This window comes from Gymnoscopelus braueri (assembly GCF_963280865.1).
Source record: "Gymnoscopelus braueri genome assembly, chromosome: 6".
In the NCBI taxonomy this organism is placed as follows: domain Eukaryota; kingdom Metazoa; phylum Chordata; class Actinopteri; order Myctophiformes; family Myctophidae; genus Gymnoscopelus; species Gymnoscopelus braueri.
This window is the reverse complement of record NC_137607.1, coordinates 54989608-55016880: the sequence shown is the minus strand read 5'-3', so window position 1 is coordinate 55016880 and position 27273 is coordinate 54989608. Positions and strand designations below refer to the sequence as shown.

Here is a 27273-nt window from a genome sequence, read left to right as displayed (position 1 = left end):
CCAAACAGTGGTTGGTGTGTGGCAGGTGCTAAGGCCAATCATGAATATGCAAGTGTTTAATTAGCAAGTTTTAAGAATTCCTCAGTACTTTCAGCTATAAACAGTTTCCTTTGACAGTTGAGTAATTTATTACCTTGCATTATAAAACACATTCCCAATCTTTGGTAGCTAATACTGCACTGGTTTGGAATTGAGAGGAAAGCCAAGCTTCCCATTCTGCCAAATAATTAAATGAAATACAAGTCAGAGTGTTGTTGGTAATGACAGAGCGAGTTGTTGAAAAACAGAACATGCAGGTTAAAGGCAACCATTCCTGTAATTAAGTTGGCTTTTAGACATTCAGACTTTTCCCCCCTCAACAAAAACAAACATTTACAGTGTGGAGGTTTTAGTTGTTACATCACCTGGGCAAACCCACAGACAGGAGTACCTCTTCTTAAAAGTATGATAATGAGTAAGACTAGCATTTCTACAGAATGTCTTCCCTGGCTGTTGATGCAGACACGTAATTGTTAGTGACAACAAGAAACTCTTCAAGCTCTTGGGGAGAAAAAAAAGAAGAGAGAATACAACTGCCTCTGCCAGGACACGTTATTCTTAAATCGTGGCGCACTTCAATCCATTGATTGTTCAATTCTAGAACTAAACTGTAGAAACAAGACTTGAATCTGATGTCCATCTGTACTGCCTGGAGATGGTCAGACAGAATAATATCATGCACATTGTTTGAGATTTTCCAGCTGAAACATCTGTGTAGTTCTATTGTAATCAGAAAATGTAAAGTACACCCAATGAAAACCTTTGTCTTTTTTCAACATAGCCTTATGGAAACCTAATCCACAACACTATTGACTGTTAAAGATGATCTAATTAAACAAATAGATTGAAAATAAAATAAGGACTAGGTTTCCAGGGGTCTATATTGAAGGATTTTTTTCGTTTTGTTGACAGGATATACTTACTTTCCACAGCACTGTACAAATGATCGACAAAGAATCTTCCTGGGCACCATCTCAGCCACTTTGTTACAATTCTTGCTTTATGAAGCTGTACAGTAACAAGTACTGTCGGCCCATTTAATGTGTCTTGTTTCTAGTTCTGGGAGATTTTCAGTTTATCAATAGAATACACAAATGGCATTTAAAATACTGAAATGTACTTCATACTTATTCATTTAGTTATTCTTTTGATGTGCCCTGCTGACTAATCTATTTTTAACAGCCACCAGGACAAGCCTTTACAGAGCAAGAGCTACCACTGACTATTAGCATGAACAATGTACAGTAGCCTCTTCTATGTGATATTTCTGGAAGTAATTAACCATTTCAGAATCCTTATTACAAGATCTTAGGTTGTTGAAATAAAAATATCACATGGAGGTCAAATAAATAGTTAGCAAAAATGTCCTGACTGTACAAAATATATTACATGAATAAAAGTATATTCACAATATATCATACAAATACATCTAGTAAAAAAAAAACATTTGAACACTTTCCTGCAGTTAACCAGAAATGCCATTTACAAGTTTTCAGTCCACTGTACAGTGCCAAACATAACCTTTGTGTATTTTAGAGGTTACAGTTTGGTTTAGAGAGGAAATACAAGCAATCCATGTCAAACAATCTGGGAATCTGCACGGGAATGGGAAAGGTCTGTATAGTCCTCCTGACCTCATTTAAAGGAACTACACAGTGAAATCCTCAGTGATACTTGAGAACATTTGTAACTCTTAATAGTCTACAAATGTAACCAAATGGACCATTACGGGTCCATTTGGTTACATTTCTATAGAGTTAAATTGACAATAAGGATTTTACTGTCACAGCACAGTCATATCTCTGACTCATCGTTGATGAACCCGAGACCATCTAGACTTGAAATGTTGGCCATAGGTGTGAAGTGGTGTCCCCCGTTGCCTTTGAAATCCACAGTAGTGTGATTATTGTTTGCGGTGCAAGTGCTGGCAGGAACGGGCCTCAGGGGCTTATCCGCTTGAGTTCTGTTCTGAATGTGTGTGTACTCGACGGACGGCCTCTGTACCTGGGTTTTACTGGGAAAACCGAAACGTTCTCTGCAGCGGTTCCACGCTAAAATGCCAATGAGCGACAGAGACAGTAGCGTCAACAGAGCCACGGCCACCTTAAGACCCACCGTCCTGTCATTCTCCCTTTGAGTCTCTGGAGGCAGAGGTTCCTCTGTCTCCACCTCTGGAATGAGCCCTGGTGCGGTTGTGCGCGGACCGTCCGTAGGATCTGGGGAATTTGTCACCCAGCTGCCAACTGTGCTGCTCTCCCCTTGTCCACCATCTGAAGTGTGGGGCTGTAAACGATACATCGCCACGGTCCTGTTGTATCCTCTCTTGTTGACCTGCTCTATGGAATCACAGGTGTACAAGCCTGCGTCCGATTCGGAGGCGTTTAGAATGAGGAGGCGACCGCCGTAGATGTAGTGTTTGCTGTCAGAGAGCAGTGTTTGGTCTGACAAACGCCAGTGGACCTGCGCCAGGTTGGAGTCTGGCCGGCAAAGCAGCTGAACGTTGTTCCCCGGAACCAGGGTGACGTCTTCAGCTCCTACTGGCTCTGGAGTGTACACACACACACACACACACACACACACACACACACACACACACACACACACACACACACACACACACACACACACACACACACACACACACACACACACACACACACACACACACACACACACACACACACACACACACACACACACACACACACACACACACACACACACACACACACACACACACACATATCCGAGTTAGCCTCAACTCCGTGTTGACAGGCAAAATTTGCTTTATAAAATCCCAAATTCAAATGGAAGATGTACACAGAAAACCAATCCAATTGTACATTTCTGTACTATTGAATATACCTGGCTGAGGACACTGTGAAACGTCTCCCTTCTTTAGACTCTGAATGGCAGTGTCAGAGGAAGAGGCCAAGCTGGATACTCGACGGCACTGGTCAGAGTCCCAGGCACAGTAAGGGTCTCTGGCCAGGACACAGTCCACACAGGAGTCATAGCGGCTGCAGTTACTGACTGGCATCTGAACAGCACCAAACTCTGATCCTGCATACAGCTGGCCCTATGTCCACACACACAACACACACACACAATGATTATTATTTTGTTTTTCATAATACTTGCATTCTGTCTGAAGTGGTAGACAAAGGGATAGAATGTTAGTTCGAGTTCAGTTGTATTTAACTGGGAGTGCTGAGGGCTTGAATGTCATGTGTTATAAAACCTTGGCCAAAATAAACACCAGCAAATGCCAGTGCACTGACTTGGCATTGATCTCTAGGTAAATGATTACACCGATATCACGCTGATATCACACATGAATGGCAGTTCTTAGCGTCCTATAAAAACATGTCTGACATGAATAAGCTAAGCTTGGATCAACACATTATGCGCTGCAGTAGCTGTTATTAGTCACCTTGCTGGAAGAAAGGCGCAGAGTCCTGACAGGCTTAGGGTCCTCATACAGCTGAATCTCTTCAATAATGAACATCTCCCCAGCATAGTTTACGGCCTTCTGAATGTAGCCATTTTCTATCAGGAGACAATAACACAACAAGACACAGAGTTGACAGGAGTCCCCCATACTTGGTCCGGTCCTTTTTTCCCTCTACACCAATTCTCTTCGCAGAAAGTAGCATGTCTACAAGCATACAACGCTTCATTTTGTGAGCTCATACTGTAGATCTGCCATTTTCAGCGAACATTCACCCCAGAATAGGGACGCTAGGGTTCACAGGGTCAAAACCTAACCATGGAAATAGTAATTCCTCTTACCACCAACTCACCAATGTAATGGAAATAAGGGTGTTCCTACTCAACCAGAACATGAAAGTGCTGCTAATTCATGAAATCAATAAAGTACTAGATTTGAGGTGTACTTTTAAATTTAGAAGTGGGAATGACAAGGCCCCACTCCCATTTACAACCTACTTTGCATCATGATGGATTATGAAAATCAGGAGGATTGAAACTTGACTTGAACTTGTCTTGAATTACTTAAAACAGCTCTGGATAATAGTAATAGTTGAACATATTTTTTTTAATGGAACCTTTCATACATAATTCTAAATAATTCTTATTTTATCATCCAAAAACTGTTGAGGAAGCTGATGCTGCTGCTACTCTTTATTGCTGCTACTACTCTCTATTGTGTATGTGACAATAAACACCTTGAACATAAAATCCAACTTAAGGTGGCTCCAGGGCCGAATCAAATGAATGGATGATACGTGTGCCAATTCACAATATTTACCAGTGCCGATGAACATGACGGGGTATCTCTCTCCATCTAGTGCCAACACACTATCCACTACGATCCGAGTCAACAAGGGCCCCTTTTTCACCAACAGCGGGGCCCCTGTGAGTGGCCGAATAATCTCGTCCATGAGGGGCCGGTCTCTGATGAACTGCAGTGTTTTGTCAGGAAGGTCCAGAGAGCGTTCCATCCCCAGCTTTCGAGCGATGTCATTGATGCACTGAAATACAAGACGGCCATATTGAACTCGGGAAGGGCGGTCCCCAGCTAAACAAGGACAACATTTAAGCCCCGTTTTATTTTTCGGCTAGCCGATCTACAAGCTAACAATGAATGGCAAATTGGCAATGTGACACGTTGTGAGCTTATAGATCTGCTAATGTTGCCAAATGTTACCAAATCTCTTATGGGGGTCCCTGGCACAAAATCCTTTCAAATGGGGGTCTGTGGCCAAATACATATCAATGTAGGGGTCCTTAACCTGAAAAACTTTGAGAAGAAGTGCGCTAAGGAGGACTATGCAAGGTACAGCAGACAGTGTAGTACAGTGAGAGTGATGGTATTTATAGAGGGTATGACATGGGATACACATGAATTTTACCTGACAAGTTCACTGTATTTGGCTAGTCCGTTGCTAGGCCAACCAGTAGACGGACCAATCCTATAACTCCGTCCCCACAATCATGTAACTGACAACACTGTCGCAACTACAATACTGCCTGTAGGGCTAGGCTCCGCCCAGCCAAAAATGGACCCAAATGCAGCACTTACACATGCATGCGTGTTACACTCAGACTTAAATTAACAGTGAGGACTTTACCATGTATGGTATAAAATATATCGTCACTGTCAGGCAGAAACCTTGTAACTCCATATTTCAAGTTTTTCTTTTTTACACAGGATATACCGTACTTACTTTCCACAGCACTATACAATTGATCGACGAAAAATCGATGTAAATGAATGTCCTTCTTTGTCGTAGTGTCATCGAAAGTAGAAAAAAATACCAATCTACAAGCTCACAACAAACATTTTCTTTTTGTTCTAAATTTAGAGTAGCCAATAATTTTTTACCTCTTTTCTCCCCAATTTAGTCGTTATGCAAATTAGTTCCTCCCCACACACATTTCTGTGTTGTCACTAGTGTTGTGTCCTACTGACTCAACTACCAGTGAGGAGCCCCCACCGGGAGGACGTAGAGCCTTTGTTCTACTCCTCCCGGCCGCCCAACACTCCCTGCTGACAGGTGCCGCCCTCAGCCCGTAAAGCAGCCCGTAGGATCACATGCAGTGACAATTATAACCTTCCCCGCTGTGGGTTTTATAAATACTTAACCAATGAAAAGCATTAACAAGAGCTTGTGACTAAACAATAACTACATTGGATCCATAGGAACACTGGTTCTTTTTTTGCATTTCCTGAAAAGTAACCGTTTTGGACATTCAAAGGTTTCCACCCGACAGCGACGATATTTATAATACAACAAAGGATCTTGACTCACAGCTCCTGGTCTGGGGACAGGCAGCTCACCGCTGTACATCACCCACTTGACATGAGAGGTCTCCACGGTGACGGGCGTCTTAAACTTCCCCTCGTTGAAAACCTCACCGATGGCAGACACACTGTATGCACACACTGCAGACATGTCCGACGAGCTCCTGGCAAAACCAAACCAAATCAAAATTATCAATGAAATCAGTCAATCTGCCGGAAACCAGATCACTCCTTTGCCAAGTCAAATACACTAAACCAGGGGTCTTCAACAGGGGGTCCGGGACGCCTGGGGGGTCCTCAGAGTTACTACAGGGGTTCCGCCAAAATCTTTGTGTGATATATATTTTTTTACATTAACCACTTGAACCCTAGCATCCCTATTGCCAAAAATAGCAGATCTACAAGCTCACAACGCCTCGCAGTGCGAGCTTGTAGATCGTAGATCTGCTATTTTTGGCAAAGAGGTATAGGTGTAGAGGGAAAAAAGAGCAGACCAAGTAAACAAAAAAAGTGTAATCTGAAACTAAATTTTATACAATATAGAGGGGGTCCCTACTTCATCTCTCTCTCAACTAGGGGGTCCTTGGGCTGAAAACGTTGAAGACCCCTGCACTAAACCAAATTGTGGATCTTGAACGAAAATAAATCACCACATCAATCAACATCAAGTCAAAATGCAATATTATATTGTATTGCAAAACTAAAGGGAGAATTATACACAGATAACAACATGTTTATATCTTTATATGGATGCGTCTTGTTTTTCAATTGTTATTTTAAGGAACAACTATATTTTCCACCAGCCTGGATGCCTAACAGGCCAGGTTAAAATATAAATAAGTTTCCCTATAGGTGACCATATCAGCAACATCAACCTTACATGACCTATAAAAACCACAGGACTCCACTGGAACGACTTACGACTGAGGCGCAAAGACTGCATAGAAGACGCTCTGGTTCCAGTTGTGGTGTTTCAGCAGGAACACATCCTGGACGAGGGAGGGCAGGCTGGGCTCAGGGAGGGAGCAGTCCAGACGAGCCTTCACGAACGAAGTCCATTTCCTCTGCAGCGTCCGCTGGCCTCCCATATCCCCCTAAACACAACCAGCACCAAGAAACGCACGAGTGCACACACACACACACACACACACACAGTATAGAGAGACAACTTAGTCATGTGAATTTGTGCTGCCGCCCATATCTCAAACAGAAAAAAACTGCAATGGACAGACACAGTGAAGTCCAACACAATTTCCCTTATTCATGGAAAAAAAATTACCTTGCAGACACGCGCCACTCTAGACACCAAGAGTTTACTGTAGAAGTCATATTCCATGGCATTCTCGGTGAAGAACAAGTAGACTTTATCATCATCACCATTACGACTGCCAACGCTTTCAGGCACAACGTCCATATAGATGAAGTTGGGCTCTGTATTCAGACAACATGAAATAGCACACAGGTACTAAGTATAACATATCGTTGCTGTCCGGCAGAAACCTCTTATCTCCACATTCTAACTTTTTGTGTTTTTTCCCCGTAAATTAACGCCCTACTTAATCATACCACTACAGCGTCACACAAAAGCATCAAAAGTAGCAGTTCCACAAGCTCGAAACGCGGCACGAAGCGACGGGTTTTGAGCTTGTAGATCTGCTACTTTTGATATTCCTGAATTTGAATCCTGAAAAGTAACAGTTTTGGACATATGATGTTTCCACCCGACAGAGACGATATCATTACCATCAACTTCAGGTATGCCATCTACTGTATCATTTATTAGCGTCACTGCCACAGCAGCCCATGTGAAGTGCAGTATATTTGACACATACTTCATGAACAAAATTGTTACAACTTCCCAATACATTGGAAGCCCAGAGCTCTCACCATTGAGCCAAGAGCTCTTAAACTCAGTCCGGAGAGATGAGGCAGAGCTGCGGAGAACTACAGGTTCAGAGCCCAAGAAGTTGATCGCTGTAGCAGAATACAGGTCATTTCCTGTTGGACAGGAAAACGGAGACAAGAGTCAGAATTACTGGAAATCCATTACTCTCATTCTGTTAGAGGACACTATTACTGTGGGTACTAATAGAGTTAAGCAATTTTAAAGTTAAATATATTGAATAAATATTTGATAAATTAATACATTATATTATGCTCATGCAATGCCCTGTTGTGATACATGAGCCCTAGACTTCCACTTTGTCGCTAGTCCTGTGATAATTATTTAATGGTGTGTCATCATCACGAGACCATGTACCAAACACGTTTCCTGTGTGCACCTCATATGAGGCAATCAAGTGTTTTTAATTTTGACATTACTAGCAACAGTAAATGCTTCAAATTTAAAATATCCTTTGGACTCATTTATTTTGGCTCATTTGTTTTGGCTCTGTTTTCAATTTATCTATACATTTTCTTCCGTTGGTGAACTTTGCACATTGAACAGTATTGTACATTGTCTTTCGTTCCTTTTGTAGTGGGAAGATAACCAGGATGAGACACTCACCAACCATGAGGGAGGAGTATCTTTGGAAAGGATCAAAGGGACACTTCCCTTTCCCCTCCTCCAGCTTTCCCTCCATAGTCAACTGTCCATCAGAATATGTCTGTCAGGGGGGTAAACATAGGAGAGTAAAGCCTAAGTCAGGGGTGGGCAGCAATGTGTTTAAGCCAAGTCCACACAAGTGATTCGCAATGCAACTGGTTGCAGGAAATTGCAGCGGTCTGAATTGACCTGTTGCAGGTCGGTGCAGTTTTGTAATAATGTTGCAAGTTGCGACTAGTTGTGTTGCGAATCATTGGTGTGGACTGGGCTTAAAATCAACCAGTCGATCTCGAGGGGCTTTCCGGTTAGTCATGGTCAAGATAAAAACATCAATTCATATCGTTCACCATCCAATCACACTTTTTGTTTGAATGTGAACCCCAACGAATCATGTAAGCAGCAAGAATTAACCCAGGAATGACCCCGGCAGCAAATCAATGATCCAGGTATGTTATCCGTTTAGTACTCAGTTACTTTTCAACCACAGCTCAGAAGACGAGACAAAGGTATTGAGTTTTGAGTTCAGGAACAGACGGCAAGAGAAACATACAATGTTTCAGCAACAACTGCGCAGGGATGGTGAAGAAAGGGAACTTGGAAAGACACCACAAATCATTTGACAAGACCTTTCCAGCTGACAGTGAACTGACAAAAAAAAAAAAAGGAACTGAAATATCAACTACCAATCACACTACTGATACTTTTCGACCACAGCTGACGAGACGAGACAACAGTACTGAAGCGACGCCAAGCGACAGAACACATACCGGTACTAATGTTTGTCTCATCAGCAACAACTGAAGAAAGGCAACTTGGAAAAGACACTCTGGGAAAGCACAAATCATTTGACAAGACTTTCCCAGCTGACAGTGATGAAATGACATGAAACTGGATCACGTGTTGTCATCAAAGTTACATTATTGACTTATTCTAACTTGCGTTATTCTAATTAGTAGCCTATGACGAGACGTAAACACAGGTTGTCACTGTCAGCCTTGGAACAGCTGAGTATATCTCATGCCCAAAGGTTTGTCCACCCTTGGCCTAAATTATACTTACTAATTCATGAGATTGCAATGCATTGAATTTTTAGCTTGGAAAGGAAGAGTCAGAGGAGAGTGATTGAGCGATATACAATCCGTGAGAAAGAATGAAAATGCCACATGTAAGGATAATATCGATTACAGTCAATACACCAGCAGAGCCTTTTTAATCAGTTGATCAAACTAAATATATTATTTCCGTGTAATTCAAAAAAAATATTGTAAAAGGGTACACGGCAGCATGTTATTTGATCACCTATTGACCTAGTGGCTACTAGCAGAAAGAAAGAGGACCAGTGTCACTGAAGTATGCCACTGGGCTATTTCATTGTGAATATGCAGCCACACGCAACTGTCAATCACGCGACAGGAAAGACAAACACCACCATCTCAGCTATTCAAACAAATAGCATTCAGTCTCCTCCACTCTGGCTTACATGCTATACTTACCATGTAATCGCAGGTGGGGCTGAAAGCGTTTGTCCCGCACACATACATTGTGGTGTCATTCAGTGTGTGCAAGGTCCGAATGTAGTTACGGCATTCCACCTGCAAAAGGATACAGCAGGGAGAATGCCAAGGCCCAGGGTTTGTTAGTTCAGCCACAAACATAAAACATGCACAGAAAGACATACTACTCTGCGGTCCCTGGTATTAAGTTGGAGACCCCCGGTCAAGGTTGCATGCATTTCTTTTATCATGCCTTTATTTGGACATGCGGTACAGAAACAGACTGCAAGCAAAGGAACTTCAAAGACTCTGTGTACAAAGGGGGGAAAAAAGATACTCCCACATAAATGATTTACAAATGTACCAAGATAAATTGCATGGGGAGTATATCGTTTTAACTGAACAAAAAGGCTGTATGATCCTTACACTAGATGCATGTTGGGGTGTGTGTGTAAAAATTATTTTTGGGTGACTTATTTCACAAACCTCAGCATGTTTTCCCTTGTATGTGCACTCCCTCCGTTTCTCTTCGGTAACTCGCCAATAAACCTGCCATAAACAGAAGACAGGCTTCTTGTCAAAGCATGCTGAATTAGCATCACAACCCATAGCTAGAGGACAGCCTAGCTGTAACCTGTTTGTGCAAATATGCTGTTTGCCTATTAACATAAGGCTAATAACAAGGCCAGTTAATGCAATAATGGAGTGTATATACCCTAGCGGGTTTCCCAAACTTTTCCATGCCATGGACCCCAAAATATCCATAGCCTCTGGCTGCAAAATGGCTTAAAAAAAAAGACGACAATAGCGAAAACAGCTGATCTACAAGCTTGTAGATCGAGCTTGTAGATAGAAAGAGTTGTGCCATCTCCCTTCACTCCATCGGCCAACAAACATAATTTTGACATAATCCGACGTAATCTGACTGATTATTTCGACATAATCTGTCAGACATTTTGTCACTTAAGTTCTGGCGACAGACAGTGCACAAAGTGTGTGCCATTTCTTTCCAATTAATTAATTGCCATCTGGTAGTGTTTGTTGTAGCTGAAGATATTTATGTGTGTAATGACGGAAGAGTAGACTTGTTACTTTCTGACTGTGGCGTCGTGGGAGAGCAATGAGGGACTATACAGATGGCATGTACTGTACGGAGGAGGATTATCGCGCAGCCAACCTTTCTTCAAGGTTGACTCCAATCTGTTCCATTTGTATACTGTTGTAAGTATCCATTTAGATCTCCCCTAAAAAGGAACCCAGAGAGTCCACGGAATCCACTTAGAGAACCACTGGGCTGCATGATGCATTGCTGACAGATTGCAGAAATAAAACAATATCACAAGCGCAGAGTACCAGACCAGACCAATCACACACACAAATGTTCCAAAGGAACGTCAGCTTCTTAGTGAAAAGAGCGATAATTCCCATTCCCATAATACTACCGTATTCTGTGTTCGTGCTCATGGAAAAGAGAACCAGCAGCGTGACAGTTTTTATTGTGGGACACGAGGGGGGAATAACTGACAGCATTGTATAGAAAGAAGGGCCTGCTCTGTCTGTACGTCATTCCTTCAAACAAATGTTTGCCATAACTTTGTTTTGATAATTAAATAACATTCTCAAATGATGTAATGACAGAAATAAAACAACACTGCTACCACCATGTACTGTACTTGATGGGGAGAGTTGGGAGAAGCACTGGCATTATCGTGTGGTACGTGGCTTTCACGTAGGAAGGGCCAAACACCTTCTTTTCTAGTGTGTACAGTATGTACCAAATGTATCAAAAAAAATATTTAGCAGAAATCGGACCATAACAGGCCGATGTGAAAAAAGAGGCAGAGGTTCTGCTCTGGCCTCCAGGGAATGTGCGCGCACAGTTTCGCGCAGATCGGTCCAACAGTGCCGGTGATTAGCTGGCTGACGGACGGACGGACGGACGAAAACATACACACACTCAAGGACGGAGGGACGAAAACATAGTCTCTGCCACACCTTCGGCCTGGCGGAGACGAAAATGGCAGATAGCAGATATACAAGTATATAGGGCTTAAGTGTTTAACAATTGTTCTGTGGCATGCTGTAATGCTGTTGTAAAGGCCATGGTGGGTATCATGACTGTTGTCTTTTATGTTCCACTTACTGCAGCTTTTTTATCAGAAATGTTGTTGATATTCAGGGCATATATTGCTTCTCTGGCCCCAATAAGCAGCAAGCCCAAATCCTCTCTCATGAGCATGGTGGAGTAGTTCCAGACCCCCTCTTCTCTGAATATCTTCAACTCGTCTAAAAAAAAAAGGAGATGAATCAAAAGTGTTAACAACATGGTAGGTTTGTGTGTCTATCTATTCCCTGCAATGCCAATAAATAGCTGAGAGTGAGGGAGGCGTACTTACCGTGATAGGCAACAGTCTTTCGTGGAATGCAGTAGTGAGTGTAGGACAGGGGAAGAAGCAATCCACACAGAATGCTCAAGGCATACAAAGGAGACATGGCTTAGAGTCCAGATGTGTCCGAGTGTGGGAGAGCTTCACAGTCCTGCTCTGCCACCAGACCACAATACATTCAATCAGCTGGTTGATTGACGATTTATTGCAGAAGTGTCTGTCTGTCTGGCTAACTGTTGGCCTTTTTACACAGCAGTGATATTACTGCCTTGGATATATATATTCCACGCTGGTTCATGCCTCTTTACATGAAGTGTGTCTAAAAAGAAAACCACCATAAATACGTAATCAGGTTAATCCCCCGACACAGGTCAGCTCAGTTGAGTCCAATTTGGTTGAGCAAGTTGGAAAAGCACAATGGGTGGGGATTCTGATTGGCTGTGGGCTATGTTGGCGTTAGCCTCCAGCACAGTGTTAAAGAGCTGCTGCTGTCTTCTCTTGAAGGTGGTAAAGAAGCCATGCTGCCACAGTTACCGGCTAGAGACGCTGGAGGAGAGCTCCGTCATGCTGGTCCACAGGTTTTCTGTAAGAAATACAAAAGGCACAACAAGCGAGGATGAGATGTGAGGATCAGAGAACAACAAAGAGAGACAGTGGCAACTTGGTGGCACTGTCACCGTGGCAACTTGGTGGCACAAATCATGCTGATGATGGGGCAGCCAGCTACAGTCTCATATCCGCTTATCAACAGAGAAAACTTACAATAAATGACACACAAAAAAAAAGCTCACAGCTTCACTCAGGAAACCAGTGTCTAGATGTCAAATCCAGTAATGAGTATACTTCTGCTCAGTTCTACCACATCCCAAACTCACTTCCTTCCCCACACTCTCTCTTCCTGCCCTCATCCCAGATGAGGGACCCGCTTCCTTCAGGCTCAGTGGGATACAAGCAGCTGATAGGAGGCGCTCAAGTTTGGGCACGCAGATGGATTGTGTTGATAATACATGACTTCAACCCACCCCCACAGGATTTAGTCTAAATTGAGACTTAGCACACCGTGGGCTTGAGTCACTCACTGTTGTGGCTCTCTGTTATAACTACAGCATTCAAAAGCTTGCAGCATTCATTCACAACGCAGCGAGCCCACGCACACACACACAATAACCCAGAAGGTTTGCCTGCGATCAGACTCAGAGCGTAAAACAATACTCCAGGATAGTCACAGCAGTACGCAAACATATGCAAGCCCCACCGACGGTATTCAACCGTTATTCACAAGTCTGAAAGAAAATAGTGTACAGCGTGAGCGTCACGCTGAGACACCCCATAGAGTGCTTACCTGTTGTCTAGGAGTGCCCCCCAGATACACAACACCCAACTGTTGTCCAGAGAGACTGCTCCAACTACCTTTAGAAAACGGTCACAATTTTCCAAAACTACCGTCTCCACCTAACTGCCATGATGCTCCTTCCTTGTTGTTAACCTGACACAGTGGGACGAGCCAGTACATGTAAGGAGCTGCTCATCTGTTGGCACAGTGGAGATGTTTTACATACTCTACTCCTCAGGCTCTTTGGAAGGGGGTGGGGTGCTGTAGCTATAGGTTGAGCACTACAGCTGGTTGGGATGACTGGAGGTTGTTATTCATGGTGTTTGACAGATCGCGTCGACAGGCAGGTATTTCTAAAATAATAGCACAGAACACTGCAGTTGCGCCTCCTTTTTTAACTCCTGCGTTTTTCTAGGCTCACACTTGCATACATGTGTAATGTTGTGCTGCTGGAGAGGCATAGTTGAGAGGTTTTACTGGGCACAGGATCTGGTTTAGTAGTTACTAGTGCAGTTAAAAGAGCCATTTCCCTTGATGAGCTTTGAACTCTTGTATTTTGCACTCTGAAGTTCTCTTTGTGTCGATTCTAACCACAACTGAAAGGCCAGGCCAGGGCTTTTCGTATTCACATGTGACCGGACGAGGAGCACAAAGTTCCACAGTCTGTAAACTTTTACAACCGCGTTCTGATAAGAGCGGAGGTTCTCACTCTGCTTTCTCTTGAGGGCGTAATGTCGTTCCCGCTCTGTGGACTATATCTTTGATGCACGTTTACTTTGAAATAACACCTGCCCTCTGCAATGCCGGGAACCTGATACATCAACACACAGACAGGGGCAGACAATCTCTCGCACATAACCTGCACAAGCATAAACGCATGCACACACATGCATGCACAGGCACGCGCGCATGCCCACATTTGCACACAGCCATACACACACAACATTATGTCACTAGCCTTCCAGGGTTAAGTCTGTGGCTCCCTTTGAGACCATGCTTGTGTGTAGCTACATTTTGACACCTTAGGTTCAATAACAAACCCTATGCATTCCAATGATATACAAAGTATGTGACAAACACAACTGGGTGAAATCCAATACCAATGCTTTTTCCAGGTATAGCCAGCAAAACTAGCTTAAAGGGCAAGACCACTTTGGTAGAGGTTTGGGTTGTGTAGTTACCTCGCCATGATGTAACTCCAAAGGTGGTCAAGAAATAAAAAATAATTGCTGCATTGATTAGAAATTGATAATTCAAAATATGCTCCCCATTGACTTACATTGTACAGTAAAACAGCTCTCAAATTCGCTCTTTTAGCATGTAAACAAATGTAAACAAAGTCGATTCAGACAATATAGAACATCACCAAACCCAGTAGTTTTTTTTTTTTATAAAAATGTTAACTTACTGTTGATTTAGCCATTTTTATTAGAAAGAAAACCTGGATTGGATCGGCGGATCCGGATCCGGATCTTGAAATAGTAAAATCATCAGGAAGTTGACATTTTTATTAAAAAAATAAACAGTACTGGGTTTGGTGATGTTCTATATTGTCTGAATCAGCTTAGTTTGCGTTCGTTTATGGGCTAAAAGAGTGACTTTGAGAGCTGTTTCAGTGTACAATGTAAGTCAATGGGGAGCATATTTTTAATTATCAATTTCTAATTAATGGAGAAATAATTTTTCATTTCTTGACCACCTTTGGAGTTACATCATGGCAAGGTAACTACACAAACCAAACCTCTACCAAAGTGGTCTTGCCCTTTAAGCATAGGCCATTAATACCTCTGCATTTACCAAATGCAGTTCAAGTTATACAATTTGTATACTTTTATATTATGCTTTTATTATAAATATGCGGTAGTGCTTGAAAGTTTATGTTGGATCATCTTCCTAAATAAATAAATGACCCAGTATAGACAATATTTTTGTCTCATTTGTTTAATTGGGTTCTCTTATCGACTTCTAGGACGTGCAAAAGATATTTTAGGTCATATTTATGAAATATAGAACATTTTAAAATGTTTGTGCCTATAGAGTCAGACACATGAATTAAAAATGAAATATTTAGGATTTTTTTTTCTGTTTTATGAAGAAGAACATTAAAAAAAGGTAGTTTCCTGTTTAGGCCTACACTTGCGTCTCTTAAACGGTAACTTGTGGTTTGAAGTACCAGCTGTACGCAAATATAGCCATGACAACACTGTGTTTAAGTGTCAACAAAGATCAAAAGCTTAAACACAAAGCCAAAATAGAAATTACAACTCATAAATCAACATTAAAGTCTCTATAAATCTTCACTATTCATTCGAAGGACAGGGGGGAAAACGAACAAGTATCTATTCACAATAGTAGTCCAGCAAGTATAAAACATAATAAAATGAATACTAAAGTAGCATGACAAATCATTTTGAATGCAGCCCAACAGAATAATGAGGATTGCTAAATCTGTGAGACCAGAGGCTACTCAAACTGGCAGCATGTACTGAACAACTGAAGACATGTATAATAACACCTACACTTCTACAAGCATGGAGACATTTATAGGTTGCACTAGTGCCTCAACAATAGGATACACAAGACTACACTAGATAACATTACAGGCACTGTAAGTGATTTTTCTTAGTTAAAATAAGTGTTAAATATTCTGATAGTCATCATGGCTATGGAGTGTTTACAGGCAGGGTTGCCAGATCTGCTTATTATAATTTCCCAGCAAGGTTTTAATTGAAAATAGCCGATCTACGAAAATAGCCGATCACAACGCGTCGCGATGCGACGCGTTGTGAGCTTGTAGATCGGCTATTTTCAAAGTTAAAGCTATTTTCAAATGTTAAAGTGCTCATGTGGCCCATAGTCGCTTCTTTTGGGCTGGTTTTCAGAGACCTGGTTGCTTGTTTCTCTCACAGAATCTGGCAACACTGTTTACAGGGGTCTCTCCAAGGTTCAATGTTACTTTATTTTGTCTCCCTTGGGGAGCTGCATACGTATACACACACAATACATTACAATACCATACAAGAAAACAATAAGACACATGGTGACACGTATAACCATAACAGTCATTTAGGCCTATACAGTACATCACCCTCCAGCATAATATATACAGTGACCCCAGCCAACCACCTCAAAACCTTCTACCCCGCTGTCTGCCCTCCGTAAGGCGTCCATTGAGGAGCGTAATTGACAGAGGGACAAATGAGTGCTTGAACCTATAATAGCCCCACACACAGGGACCCTATATCTTCTACTCGACGGTAATTCTTACTCAGGGTATGGTACATGGGAGGGGTCAGTCAGACACATTTTTCTTAGCCTGCCTGAGCGTGGACCCTTTAAAAATGACTTGGGAGGGCTTATGGGGGGTGTAGACATACCTATAATCTTCCCTGCCCTTTTGACCAATCGAAGGATCCCAGATTTATACCTTACCGTCAGGTTTCCGAACCAGCTGGTACTACCATATCTTATGATGGACTTTATACTCTACATTGACCTAAGAGTCTAAAGCCTACGGAGAAAAATGAAAGTGCTGATGTATTTTTGCACACACATTTGTCACGTGAGTGTGCCAGCTCATTTCACAATCAATTTGTACTCCAACATAATATATTGATATTATGCGGTGACCTGTTTGGTGTCATGATCACGTATGGTGATCATGATGATGTGGTCACCTATAGACCTGGGATCCACCACAATCTCATGGATTTTCTTTACATTAATTTGTAAGTGAAGTTCATCACACCATCCTACAAACCTGTCCACTCTTGGCTACTGATGTTCACATTCACTTGTGAGTAGACTGAGAATAACAGTGTCATCATAAAACCTAACTACAAACTGATTGGGTTATGAGCTGACACAGCCATTTGTGTATGAAGTGAACAAGCTCTTAAGAAAACAGAAAATACTTTTAATTTAATTAATATAATAATTTTCCAGTCAGGTACCAATTTCATCCATAAAGGAGAGAGATCTCATACAGGATACAGGAAGTGATGAAATAAAATAAAAGCGATTTGGGGATTGGAATACGATAAAAGTTAAGCCGATTAGATCAAATTTATAAGCCACCTGAAAATGTATTTTCTGTTTAATAAAGAGCTGGAGAGACAGGGAGACCTCTGAACAAACACTCAATATCAATGATTATTATCAGAATATACAGCTTTAACTTAAAAAACTAATCAAAATGTTTTGTTTTAACCAAAAAATATCATTTAGACCACCTTTAAGATTATGAACCAACAACGAACTGTTCCTGTGTAGTGTTTAAAACATGCACAGACAAGCACAGATTTCTCATTGATATGACTCACAAGAATGACCAAATCAATAAAGGCGTATTAAAAGTGACAAACCCAAACCGACGCAACTTTGTGTGTGACTGACTGCCCCTTTCTGTGCTGTTATGGGTGAGTCCCTCTTCAGTCACTGGTTAACCAGCGGGGTGGAATCTGAGACAAAAAGTAACTGGCTAACTGTTTGGCTTACTCTGGCTGCCTGGCTGGCTGGCTGGCTAGCTGGCTGACTAGTAGCTACTCATTTTTCGGTTTTGCATATTATGTCGGATTGCCAATCTGACCAGTTTACTGGCAGAGAAGAGCTGTTGATTTGACAGTGGAGTTTGTTGAATGACTGAGATACAGTGTTCCATCAGCGCGAGGCCTGAACAGGAAACCAGCTGTGGGAGGGTGTTCACCTCTTGACACTCCTTGTGTCACTGACGCTGTTGTGAAACATACGCTGGAAAACACACCCCAGTTCAGCAGCAGGCTATGTTTTTACTAGCTCAGATAGCTAAAATAAATCATTCTTTTATCTCAACAATAATAGTTTGCCATCTTTTGTTTTGACTTGCGAGAGATTTCTAATTAGCTGTAATAATAAAACAAGCGTACAAAACCTGCTGTGTTTATGGTTCTTAAGCCGACTACGGACCGACAGGTACTTTATCCAATTAACTACTAATAGGGTTAGGAATTCTGAGAGCAACAGAATGTGGAATATGTATTCATCTGTTATTTAACATAACATCTGCCCTGACAAATCATCATCTACAGTAAGCCATGCATGTTTTAAGTATGTGTAATATAAGAACACATACACACAGGCAAGTCTAAGCAGGAGCAGGAACACAAAGGGAAACATTTTACACCCCAAAACCTCTGCCGGGATCCTCCTGGGTAGTGACATGTTCACTGACAGATTGGAAACACCCAAATGGAAACAGGACTGTGTTCGGAAAAACACATTCTCATTAAGGGCTGGGCAATATTGATATTATATCAATATCAAGATGTTTGCTTAAAAATATTGTGATATTTGATTTTGGCCCAACCCTAATTCCCAATTACACACAATTACACAATTACTGAACTGGTCACTGATATGATTGAGTCATTCAACTAGGAAAAGCTAATGCAATAGCCACTCAGAGTACACGTGTATTTGTCCTGGTGTGTCAGAACAGGTATGGAGGCAAGGAAGTGATATCACTATTATGACATGTTTTAACGTTAGAATTAAACATCTATCAAGTGTATACAGGCTTCATCTCTATACACTAGTTACGCACAAGCTGCAAGCTTCACCAGGAGGTATTTAAATGGTTATCTAATGTGTACAATTGTACAAAAGACAGAAATGTCCAAAGCCCTATATACACATGTTACTTCTGTATAGCCTACAAGCCCCACAAAAAGGTATTAAATGAAATGCTGTCTCTCCAACAGAAAGTGTTTTCTTTCAATAAACCAATGACTATCAATCATAGCCCCCTTAACAAAAAGATACCTTATAAAAACACTTGTAGATTCTACATTAGTGCTCATACAGAATCAGGAACACCCAATGTAAATAAATCCCTTGCCAGATTTATGCACAGTGCACACCAGTGTAGCTGAACACGAACTGATTACTGACACCAGTGGTGTAAAGAAACTAAGTACATTTACTCAAGTACTGTACTTAAGTACAATTTTGAGGTATTTTGACTTTACTGGAGTATTTCCAATTTAGTTACCAGTTACTTCGTATAGTTATTATGATTATTATTACAAAACATACATTACCCAGTTCAGTCCTATATACATTTCGGCCATTTGAAAATAGCCGATGTACAAGCTCACTCGATCTGCCATTTTCAAAAGATTTTTATACATGTGAAAACTTGCGAAATGGGACATGCTGCATAATGAGTACTTTCTACTTTTGGTACTTTAAGTACATTTTGATACCAATACTTTGGTACTTTTACTCAAGTACATTTTGAATTCCGGACTTTTAATTTTAGTATTTCTACATTGTAGTATTGATACTTTTACTTAAGTAAAACAATGTGAGTACTTTTTCCACCACTGACTGACACCATCTGAGATCACAGGGGGGCAAGTATAGCATGTGTGGCCTTGCTTGCACTGAGAGGTGTACATTGACACCATGTGACCCTGCACAGCAAGTGTAACACAGCTATAAGTGTCCAGTTCTCTTGTCCAACAGACAGACACCACTTGGCCTCAACTCAACTGTCATAATGAAAGTCATGCATCATGTGCTGTTCCACCATGACATTACTGCACGATAACCACACACCTTATCACACCCAGCAATGTTTAGCGACCAAAGGTGTACATGAGATTCAGTTATATTATATACTGAATCGAAAACACACAAATAAAATATCTAAACCCTTTTTGAAAGGCTTTTAAGTTGACTTGTTTTTGATGATAACATTTGATTTTACACTTAAATGATTGTTTCAAAAGAATATGTATAAAATCTTACCCTCCAATTTCTGAAGTAGCCTACTTTTCGTTGGTTATCACTCAGTGGAACTAGACAAGAGGAAACTCGGACCAGACTTCTGTTTACTTTGTACAACAACCTGCCCTCATGGTTGTTTTTCAGATTAAATTCATTACTTCAGCAGTGTTCTTCCAGCTAATTGGTAAACCCACGGTGGTGTGTGCATGTGTTTAGTGGGAGTTTAAGTACCTTCAACATTGGAGTAGTAGGCTAACATTGGAGTAACATTGGAATGTCCAACATGCAGTGGTGTAAAGTAACTAAGTGGCATGGCAAATATTATACTTTTACTCCACTACAATGATTTGACAACTTTAGTTACTAGTTACTTTATAGATTTTGATTATTATTACCAAACATACATTAACCACTTCAGCACTGTATACATTTAGGCCATTTGAAAATAGCCGATCTACAAGCTCACAATGCGACACATTGTGAGCTTGTAGATCTGCAATTTTTTAATACATTTTTATACATTTCAAAACTTGTGAAATGGGACATTCTGCATAATGAGTAATTTCTACTTTTGATATTTTAAGTACATTTTGATATCAATACTTTTGTACTTTTACCCAAGTAAAGTTTGAATTCCGGACTTTTACTTACTATTTCTGCATTGCAGTATTGATACTTTTACTTAAGTAAAACATGTGAGCACTTCTTCCACCACTGGTGGTGTGTGCATGTGTACCTTTAACATTGGAGTAGAATCACATTGGAGAGTTAACACTGGAGTGTCCAGCATGTCGGCAGCAGGCTACACACACACAGGCATAGTTAAGAACTTGGCTGCTATTATTAGAGTGGGATAGCCTGTAATCTAAGATAAGAGCCCACTGGGAACTTATGGCTACATAACGTTACTAGCCTGAGCAGAACCTATACTTTATACTATAAGCATAAAGCTTCGTGGAAAAGTGTCTGCTGACCCCTTTAACAGACAAGAGAAGTGACCATAATAATAATATCACATGATGTAAAAGATCAGACTTACCACGAGTTGTGCCTTGGCTTGGAGAGTTCTGATCTGCACTGAAGGTCTATACATGAGAGATTGTTAGAGGTTATTTAATGCTGTGACTCGAGGGTCCAGTCCAGGGATTGCTCTGTGCTGCTCCACCTGTAACGTTCGCCTCAGATCCCAGTGTTGCCAGATTGTGCGAGAGAAATAAGCAACCAGGTCTATGAAAACTAGCCCAAAAGAAGCGACTACAGACCACATGAGCGCTCTCTAATCCTACATTGGCTATTTGAAAATAGCCAATCTACACGCTCACAACGCGTCACGATGCGACGCGTTGTGAGCGTATAGATCTGCTATTTTCAAAGAAAAATCTTGGGGAAATTTTTTAATTTCGTTTTTTTTTTCTTCAAATCCACACATTTTTGTATGGGGTCTCTGGCACAAATATTTAACCAGAAGGTTAAATACATATTAATTTGGGGGTCCTTGACATGAACCACTGGTTTAAACGATATTAGGAAACAAGCACAATTAAGCAAATACACTTTAGAAACAAGCCCATCAACACTTTAGAAACAAGCCCAAAAGCAAATAAACTTCAGAAATAAGCCCATATCAACACTTTAGAAACAAGCCCAAATAAGCAACTACACATTAGAAACAAGCCCAAATAAGCAACTACACTTTAGAAACAAGCCCAATTGCCCAAATAAGCAACCACACTTTAGAAACAAGCCCAAATAAGCAACTTCAGAGAAAAACAAGCCCAAAGTCGCTTATAAGCCGACATGGCAACACTGATGATCCTCCTCCTGCTGGGAACGCTACCTGCCTGGTCACGTGACGTTTGTTTGTCTATTATTCGAATTCCCTGTGTTGTTATGATGGTGGAGGTGTACTTCTTTACTCTGCAATTCTACTATATGATAATGTCTTTTGGCATGGGCTTGAGGAAGAAAATGTGTGCAGAAAATGAGAAACAAAGTGTTTTTAATGCATTTATGGATTTGAAGTCAACTATTTTATATAAAAGTCAGGTATAGCTACAACGAACGTATTTGACATTTCATAAGGCTCAAAATCAAGCTGCTGAAAGTTGCATTTTCCACATTATAGTCTCTTTAGTTTAGCACAATAATACAATTCTCCAACTGCTCTATGGTCTGCAAACAAGCAATATGCCATCTAGTGGAAGAAAATGGACATAGAAAGTTCAATCATTAATTTGTCAACTCTTCTTTCAATTACCACATTAATGCGTGTGTGTGTGTGTGTGTGTGTGTGTGTGTGTGTGTGTGTGTGTGTGTGTGTGTGTGTGTGTGTGTGTGTGTGTGTGTGTGTGTGTGTGTGTGTGTGTGTGTGTGTGTGTGTGTGTGTGTGTGTGTGTGTGTGTACAAAATAACTGAACTAGAAGCTCACAACATGTCACATCGTGATGAGTATTGCATTTAAATAACATTTGCACTTGATTCAGTGAATGGGCAGGTTGGGGTTCAGGGCTACAGTCAGTGGTTCAGGGTCAAGGACAAAATGGCTTGTGAACATCTAGCTCACTCTGCCACCTGTTTATTGCTTTGGGCTCCATTTGGCCTCTTGTTTCCTGGAAGGGGTAGGGGTCTGAAGGTTTTTAGAAGGAGGAATGGTCTTCAGAGTGTCCAACTGCATCCCAGGACGCGGAGAGGGCTGTCTGTTGGTATACCGTAACCCCACTGGACGTGTATTAGAATAGATAGGACTTTCTATGACAAGAATTGAAGAAAATGAAAATACATTAATAAAAGCAAACAGTTTATACATTTAATATAACAATATACATTTTACATTATTGCTTATCTTGGCTCTATTAATACATTTTTGCTATTGTGAAAATAATGTATAATGTAGGCCTAGCTTATTTGTTTTTAATTGGTTTTCATCTTTTAAACACAGTATTTACCTCTACACCAAATCTCTTAGATCTACAAGCTCACAACATGTCATAATGCAAAGCATTGTGATCCTGCTATTTTCACCTCAGAATAGGGAAGCTAGGGCTCATGTGGTTAATAATTGATGTACAATGAATGTATTTATACATCATTTTAATAATTAAATTAATGGAAACAAAATCAATTAAACAAGTAAAAACAAGATAGGCTACCACACAATAAAGTTGATAAAGTAGGGGCAAAACAATAGAACAAAACAAAACATAGGTTAAAAGGATTTTTAAAAAAAATGGCATCTAAAAAAGCAAGTTTTAAGAAGTGATTTGAAAGAAAGAATGGTTAACTGCTATTCTAACTGCACATTCAGCTCATGAGTAATCCCACGTGATGTCTATGGGGTCGTGCGAGTCTGCAAAGAGTACAGAAGTGAGCCTTTCCACTAACCACACACACACACAGTCATATAACATCATCTGCCCTACATCTAACCTACTCGTGCTGTGCTGTCTAACCACAACACCACTTGTTGTTTCACTTTACACTTATCGGCGGCCATGAGGTGGGCAGATTTTCAGAGAATTGAGTGCTTCTGTGCTTCTTCTTGCATTATCTTCTCCCCCACTCTTTTTCTTACTCTTACTTCCTTACTCTCCTCACTCACTTTCGGACATGATGAATAGGTCATAGAGTTTTTATTCAATAAAAAGATTCTGCATCTTTGCATGTGAAATCACTTTTTCCCACTCTATCTCTCTTCATTTTATTTATTTTATTGTATGTGTGTTGACAAATTTCCATTTGGAAATCTGGATATCTGTTATCTGATCAAGTCTGAGATCAATGTAAAAATTTACACCAAACTTTTCCAAACACATTTTAAAATCAAATCAAAAAGGGAAGATAGATACCTCTGTTTCTGCGTCGTCGTCTTCTCAGTAAAACATAGAGGATGGATAAAAGTGCAATCAGGACCAGACTTGCACTTGATGCTCCCAATATTACCCAGAACCTCCAGTCATAGAGCAGGAGCCAATCTCCATCTCCTGCATCTTTGGGAGTTTCTGTGGAAAACAGACGACAATTTATATTGTTGCAGAAACCTCCTATCTCCATGTTTTAACTTTTCGTGTTGATACTTGATCAATCTACAGTGTCACACAAAAGCATCAAAAGTAACAGATCCACAAGCTTGAAACGCTTGTTGTTTTTGAATTTGAATTCTCAAAAGTAACAGTTTTGGACATATGAGGTTTCCACCCGATAAAGACGATATATAAATTACATATATCCAGTATACACGCATGCACGCACGCACGCACGCACGCACGCACGCACGCACGCACACTGTAGATTTAGTATCTTATAACTATAGATGTATTTTTTTTAAATCTCTGGTCATTTTAAACATAAGATCACTGTCTTAAAGGGGTAGTTCACCCCCAAAATAACTTTTTTTCTATGGATTACTCACCCCATGGAGCCTTGAATTCATGCATATTTTTTTGTTTTTGTCGCATTCCTTCCTTTATTATTTGATTATAATAAATTTAGCCCCATTGATTCCGGTAGGAGACACAAATGCATTTGTGTCTCCTACCGGAATCAATGGGGACAAATTTATTATAATCAAATTATTGGCTTAGGAATGTGACAAAAACAAAGAAATATCTATGAATTCAAGGCTCCAGGTGGTGAGGAATACATAGAAAAAAAGTTATTTTGGGGGTGAACTACCCCTTTAACGTATCAACTTGATCACTGGGTCGTGAAATATTAACGTTTTCATTACGTGCATGTATTACAGCATGTATGTGTACATATTCTCACACACACACACACACACACACACACACACACACACACACACACACACACACACACACACACACACACACACACACACACACACACACACACACACACACACACACACACACACACACACTGTTTTGGAGAAAGAAGTGACAATTGGAAGTTTGCTTGTAAATTTGGGATTAAGCAACTCTTTTAGATTGCAATAAGACCCACATTTACATGGTGCTTCTGTGGGAGTTTCGGTGGAAAACAGACGACAATTTATATTGTTGCAGAAACCTCCTATCTCCATGTTTTAACTTTTTGTGTTGATACTTGATCAATCTACAGTGTCACACAAAAGCATCAAAAGTAACAGATCCACAAGCTTGAAACGCTTGTAGATCCGCTACTTTTGTTGTTTTTGAATTTGAATTCTCAAAAGTAACAGTTTTGGACATATGAGGTTTCCACCCGATAAAGACGATATATAAATTACATATATCCAGTATACACGCACGCACGCACGCACGCACGCACGCACGCACGCACGCACGCACGCACGCACGCACGCACTTAGCAAATGCACTGGGTATGAAATATGTACACATACACACAAATACATACACGCACCTTGTGTAGGCATCATGACACTGACATTGAAATTCATCGTACCTTCCATTGTGCTATCTGGTGTCAAGAGAAATGGTGGTTTTAGAAATATTTATGTATTTATAGTAAGCCATAAGAAGTACATGAATAACAACTCCATAACAGCACTACAGCTGTAATTCAATGAATACTTACCCAAAATAACGACATGTGTTCCATTGCTGCAGCCTCGATTAAATTGAATCAAATCTGTGACTTCGCAAAAGTACCAGCCACTGTCATTGCGTGTAACATTTGTAAGTTTAAATTCAGATCGTGTCTTTTTCCCAGATTCAAAGTTGAGTTTATAAGAGCACTCGGAGCAGATGTTTGATGATGGTTCAGTAGAGTTAGTAAAACACCAGTTCACTGTAACTCTATCAACAGCCTTAAAACTGCAGCTTAGAGTGAGAGTTGAACCAAGAAAAACCTTTTCTTCCCTTTTTGGATGATCCACAATAAGAGAGTTTTTATCTGAATTCACTAAGGCTGATGGAGAGAAGACAGACAGACAGACAGACAGACAGACAGACAGTCAGTCAGAATAAAATACTTGATAGTGGTATTATATTAGATGCTAGAAACAATATGCAATAAAAAATAATTCGTATTCCTCCAAACTATTGCTATTAATTATCTCGCCATTTTCATAACTTTAATAAGATCAAGACACTTGACATTTAGGTCTGTTCAAAACACATGGTTTCAGGCTCTGTGTTAAATTTTTTCTTTTCTGTCATCAAGGTAAGAATCTTACCTGTTAGTGAAAGCAGAATTAACCTCTTTACCCAGTTGCCCATTCTACCATGTCAAAGGTGACCTTCTCATAAGACTCATTGTGTCTCTGTTACTGTACTGTCAATCGAACGTAGAGAGAGGAAACACTGTGGGTGTGGGTGGGAGGAGGGGTTTGTCATTCATACTGTGGAGGAACAGAGGACACTATTGGGTCCGGGGTAGCTACTGTATGGTGGGGTGTGCAAAAGCAACTGAATACACGTATAAATGCACTTATAAATGCATGTGCGCATATACAAGCGCATGTATGCTTGTATGCACATACTGTACACACACACACGCACGCACGCACGCACGCACGCGCGCGCGCACACACACACACACACACACACACACACACACACACACACACACACACACACACACACACACACACACACACACACACACACACACTTATGGCATGTGTTGTTTCCTCTAAGGAGGTCTAGCACATAGCAAGCTGTAACACATAGCAAGTTTTTCAGTTTGCACATCCTGTCAAATGACAGCCTTTGTAGGTCGATGGCAGACATACACATGGGTATTCATGAGGGGGCTGGCAGAATACCGTAAGTGTGTGGTCACATAAATGTGACGCACAATAGAGTGGGTTCTTTCTGTGGGTTTGGTGCGAAAACACTGTTTCCCACTCTCACTACAGAGAGGGAGATCCAAGCTCACGCTGTAGGACTAGTGCCAGTGGTGGAAGTACTCTCTAAATACTCTGTTACAAGTAAAAGTCCTGTATTACAAGTATTGGCATCAGAATATGTTTA

General features: G+C 40.9%; 1 protein-coding gene and 1 long non-coding RNA gene across 5 annotated transcripts; both read right to left on the bottom strand.

The window, feature by feature from the left end:
• Window positions 1–104: 104 nt before the first annotated feature.
• LOC308087492 (semaphorin-4E-like) lies at window positions 105–21506 on the bottom strand. 3 transcript variants are annotated; one of them, XM_080431397.1, is made up of 14 exons: window positions 21375–21506; window positions 12244–12817; window positions 11991–12133; window positions 10334–10396; window positions 9848–9946; window positions 8316–8415; window positions 7694–7804; window positions 7086–7237; window positions 6728–6900; window positions 5814–5970; window positions 4310–4532; window positions 3473–3588; window positions 2905–3118; window positions 105–2582 (listed from the first exon to the last, which is right to left on the bottom strand). In XM_080431397.1, the coding sequence occupies exons 2-14, from the start codon at window positions 12338–12340 to the stop codon at window positions 1834–1836; spliced, it is 2397 nt and encodes a 798-aa protein (XP_080287523.1). In that variant the 5' UTR covers window positions 12341–12817; window positions 21375–21506; the 3' UTR covers window positions 105–1833. The 3 variants fall into 3 exon arrangements, with proteins under 3 accessions (XP_080287523.1, XP_080287524.1, XP_080287525.1); XM_080431398.1 differs by lacking the exon at window positions 21375–21506 and adding an exon at window positions 13577–13718; XM_080431399.1 differs by lacking the exon at window positions 9848–9946.
• A 1102-nt stretch (window positions 21507–22608) lies between these two features.
• LOC308087504 lies at window positions 22609–26579 on the bottom strand. 2 transcript variants are annotated; one of them, XR_013933342.1, is made up of 5 exons: window positions 26475–26579; window positions 25874–26206; window positions 25700–25756; window positions 24181–24333; window positions 22609–23083 (listed from the first exon to the last, which is right to left on the bottom strand). It is a non-coding gene; the product is annotated as an uncharacterized lncRNA (long non-coding RNA). The 2 variants fall into 2 exon arrangements; XR_013933343.1 differs by lacking the exon at window positions 25700–25756.
• Between the last annotated feature and the right edge of the window lie 694 nt (window positions 26580–27273).

What these genes read in the sequence shown, in the direction of transcription:
- LOC308087492 (XM_080431397.1), bottom strand. Translation starts at nt 12,340, where the DNA reads ATGTCTCCTTTGTATGCCTTGAGCATTCTGTGTGGATTGCTTCTTCCC. An exon ending in GAGTGGCGCGTGTCTGCAAG is followed by an intron (nt 6,901 to 7,085) that starts GTAATTTTTTTT and finishes GGTTGTGTTTAG; the next exon opens with GGGGATATGGGAGGCCAGCG. An exon ending in GCAGTCTTTGCGCCTCAGTC is followed by an intron (nt 5,971 to 6,727) that starts GTAAGTCGTTCC and finishes TGGTTTTGCCAG; the next exon opens with GAGCTCGTCGGACATGTCTG.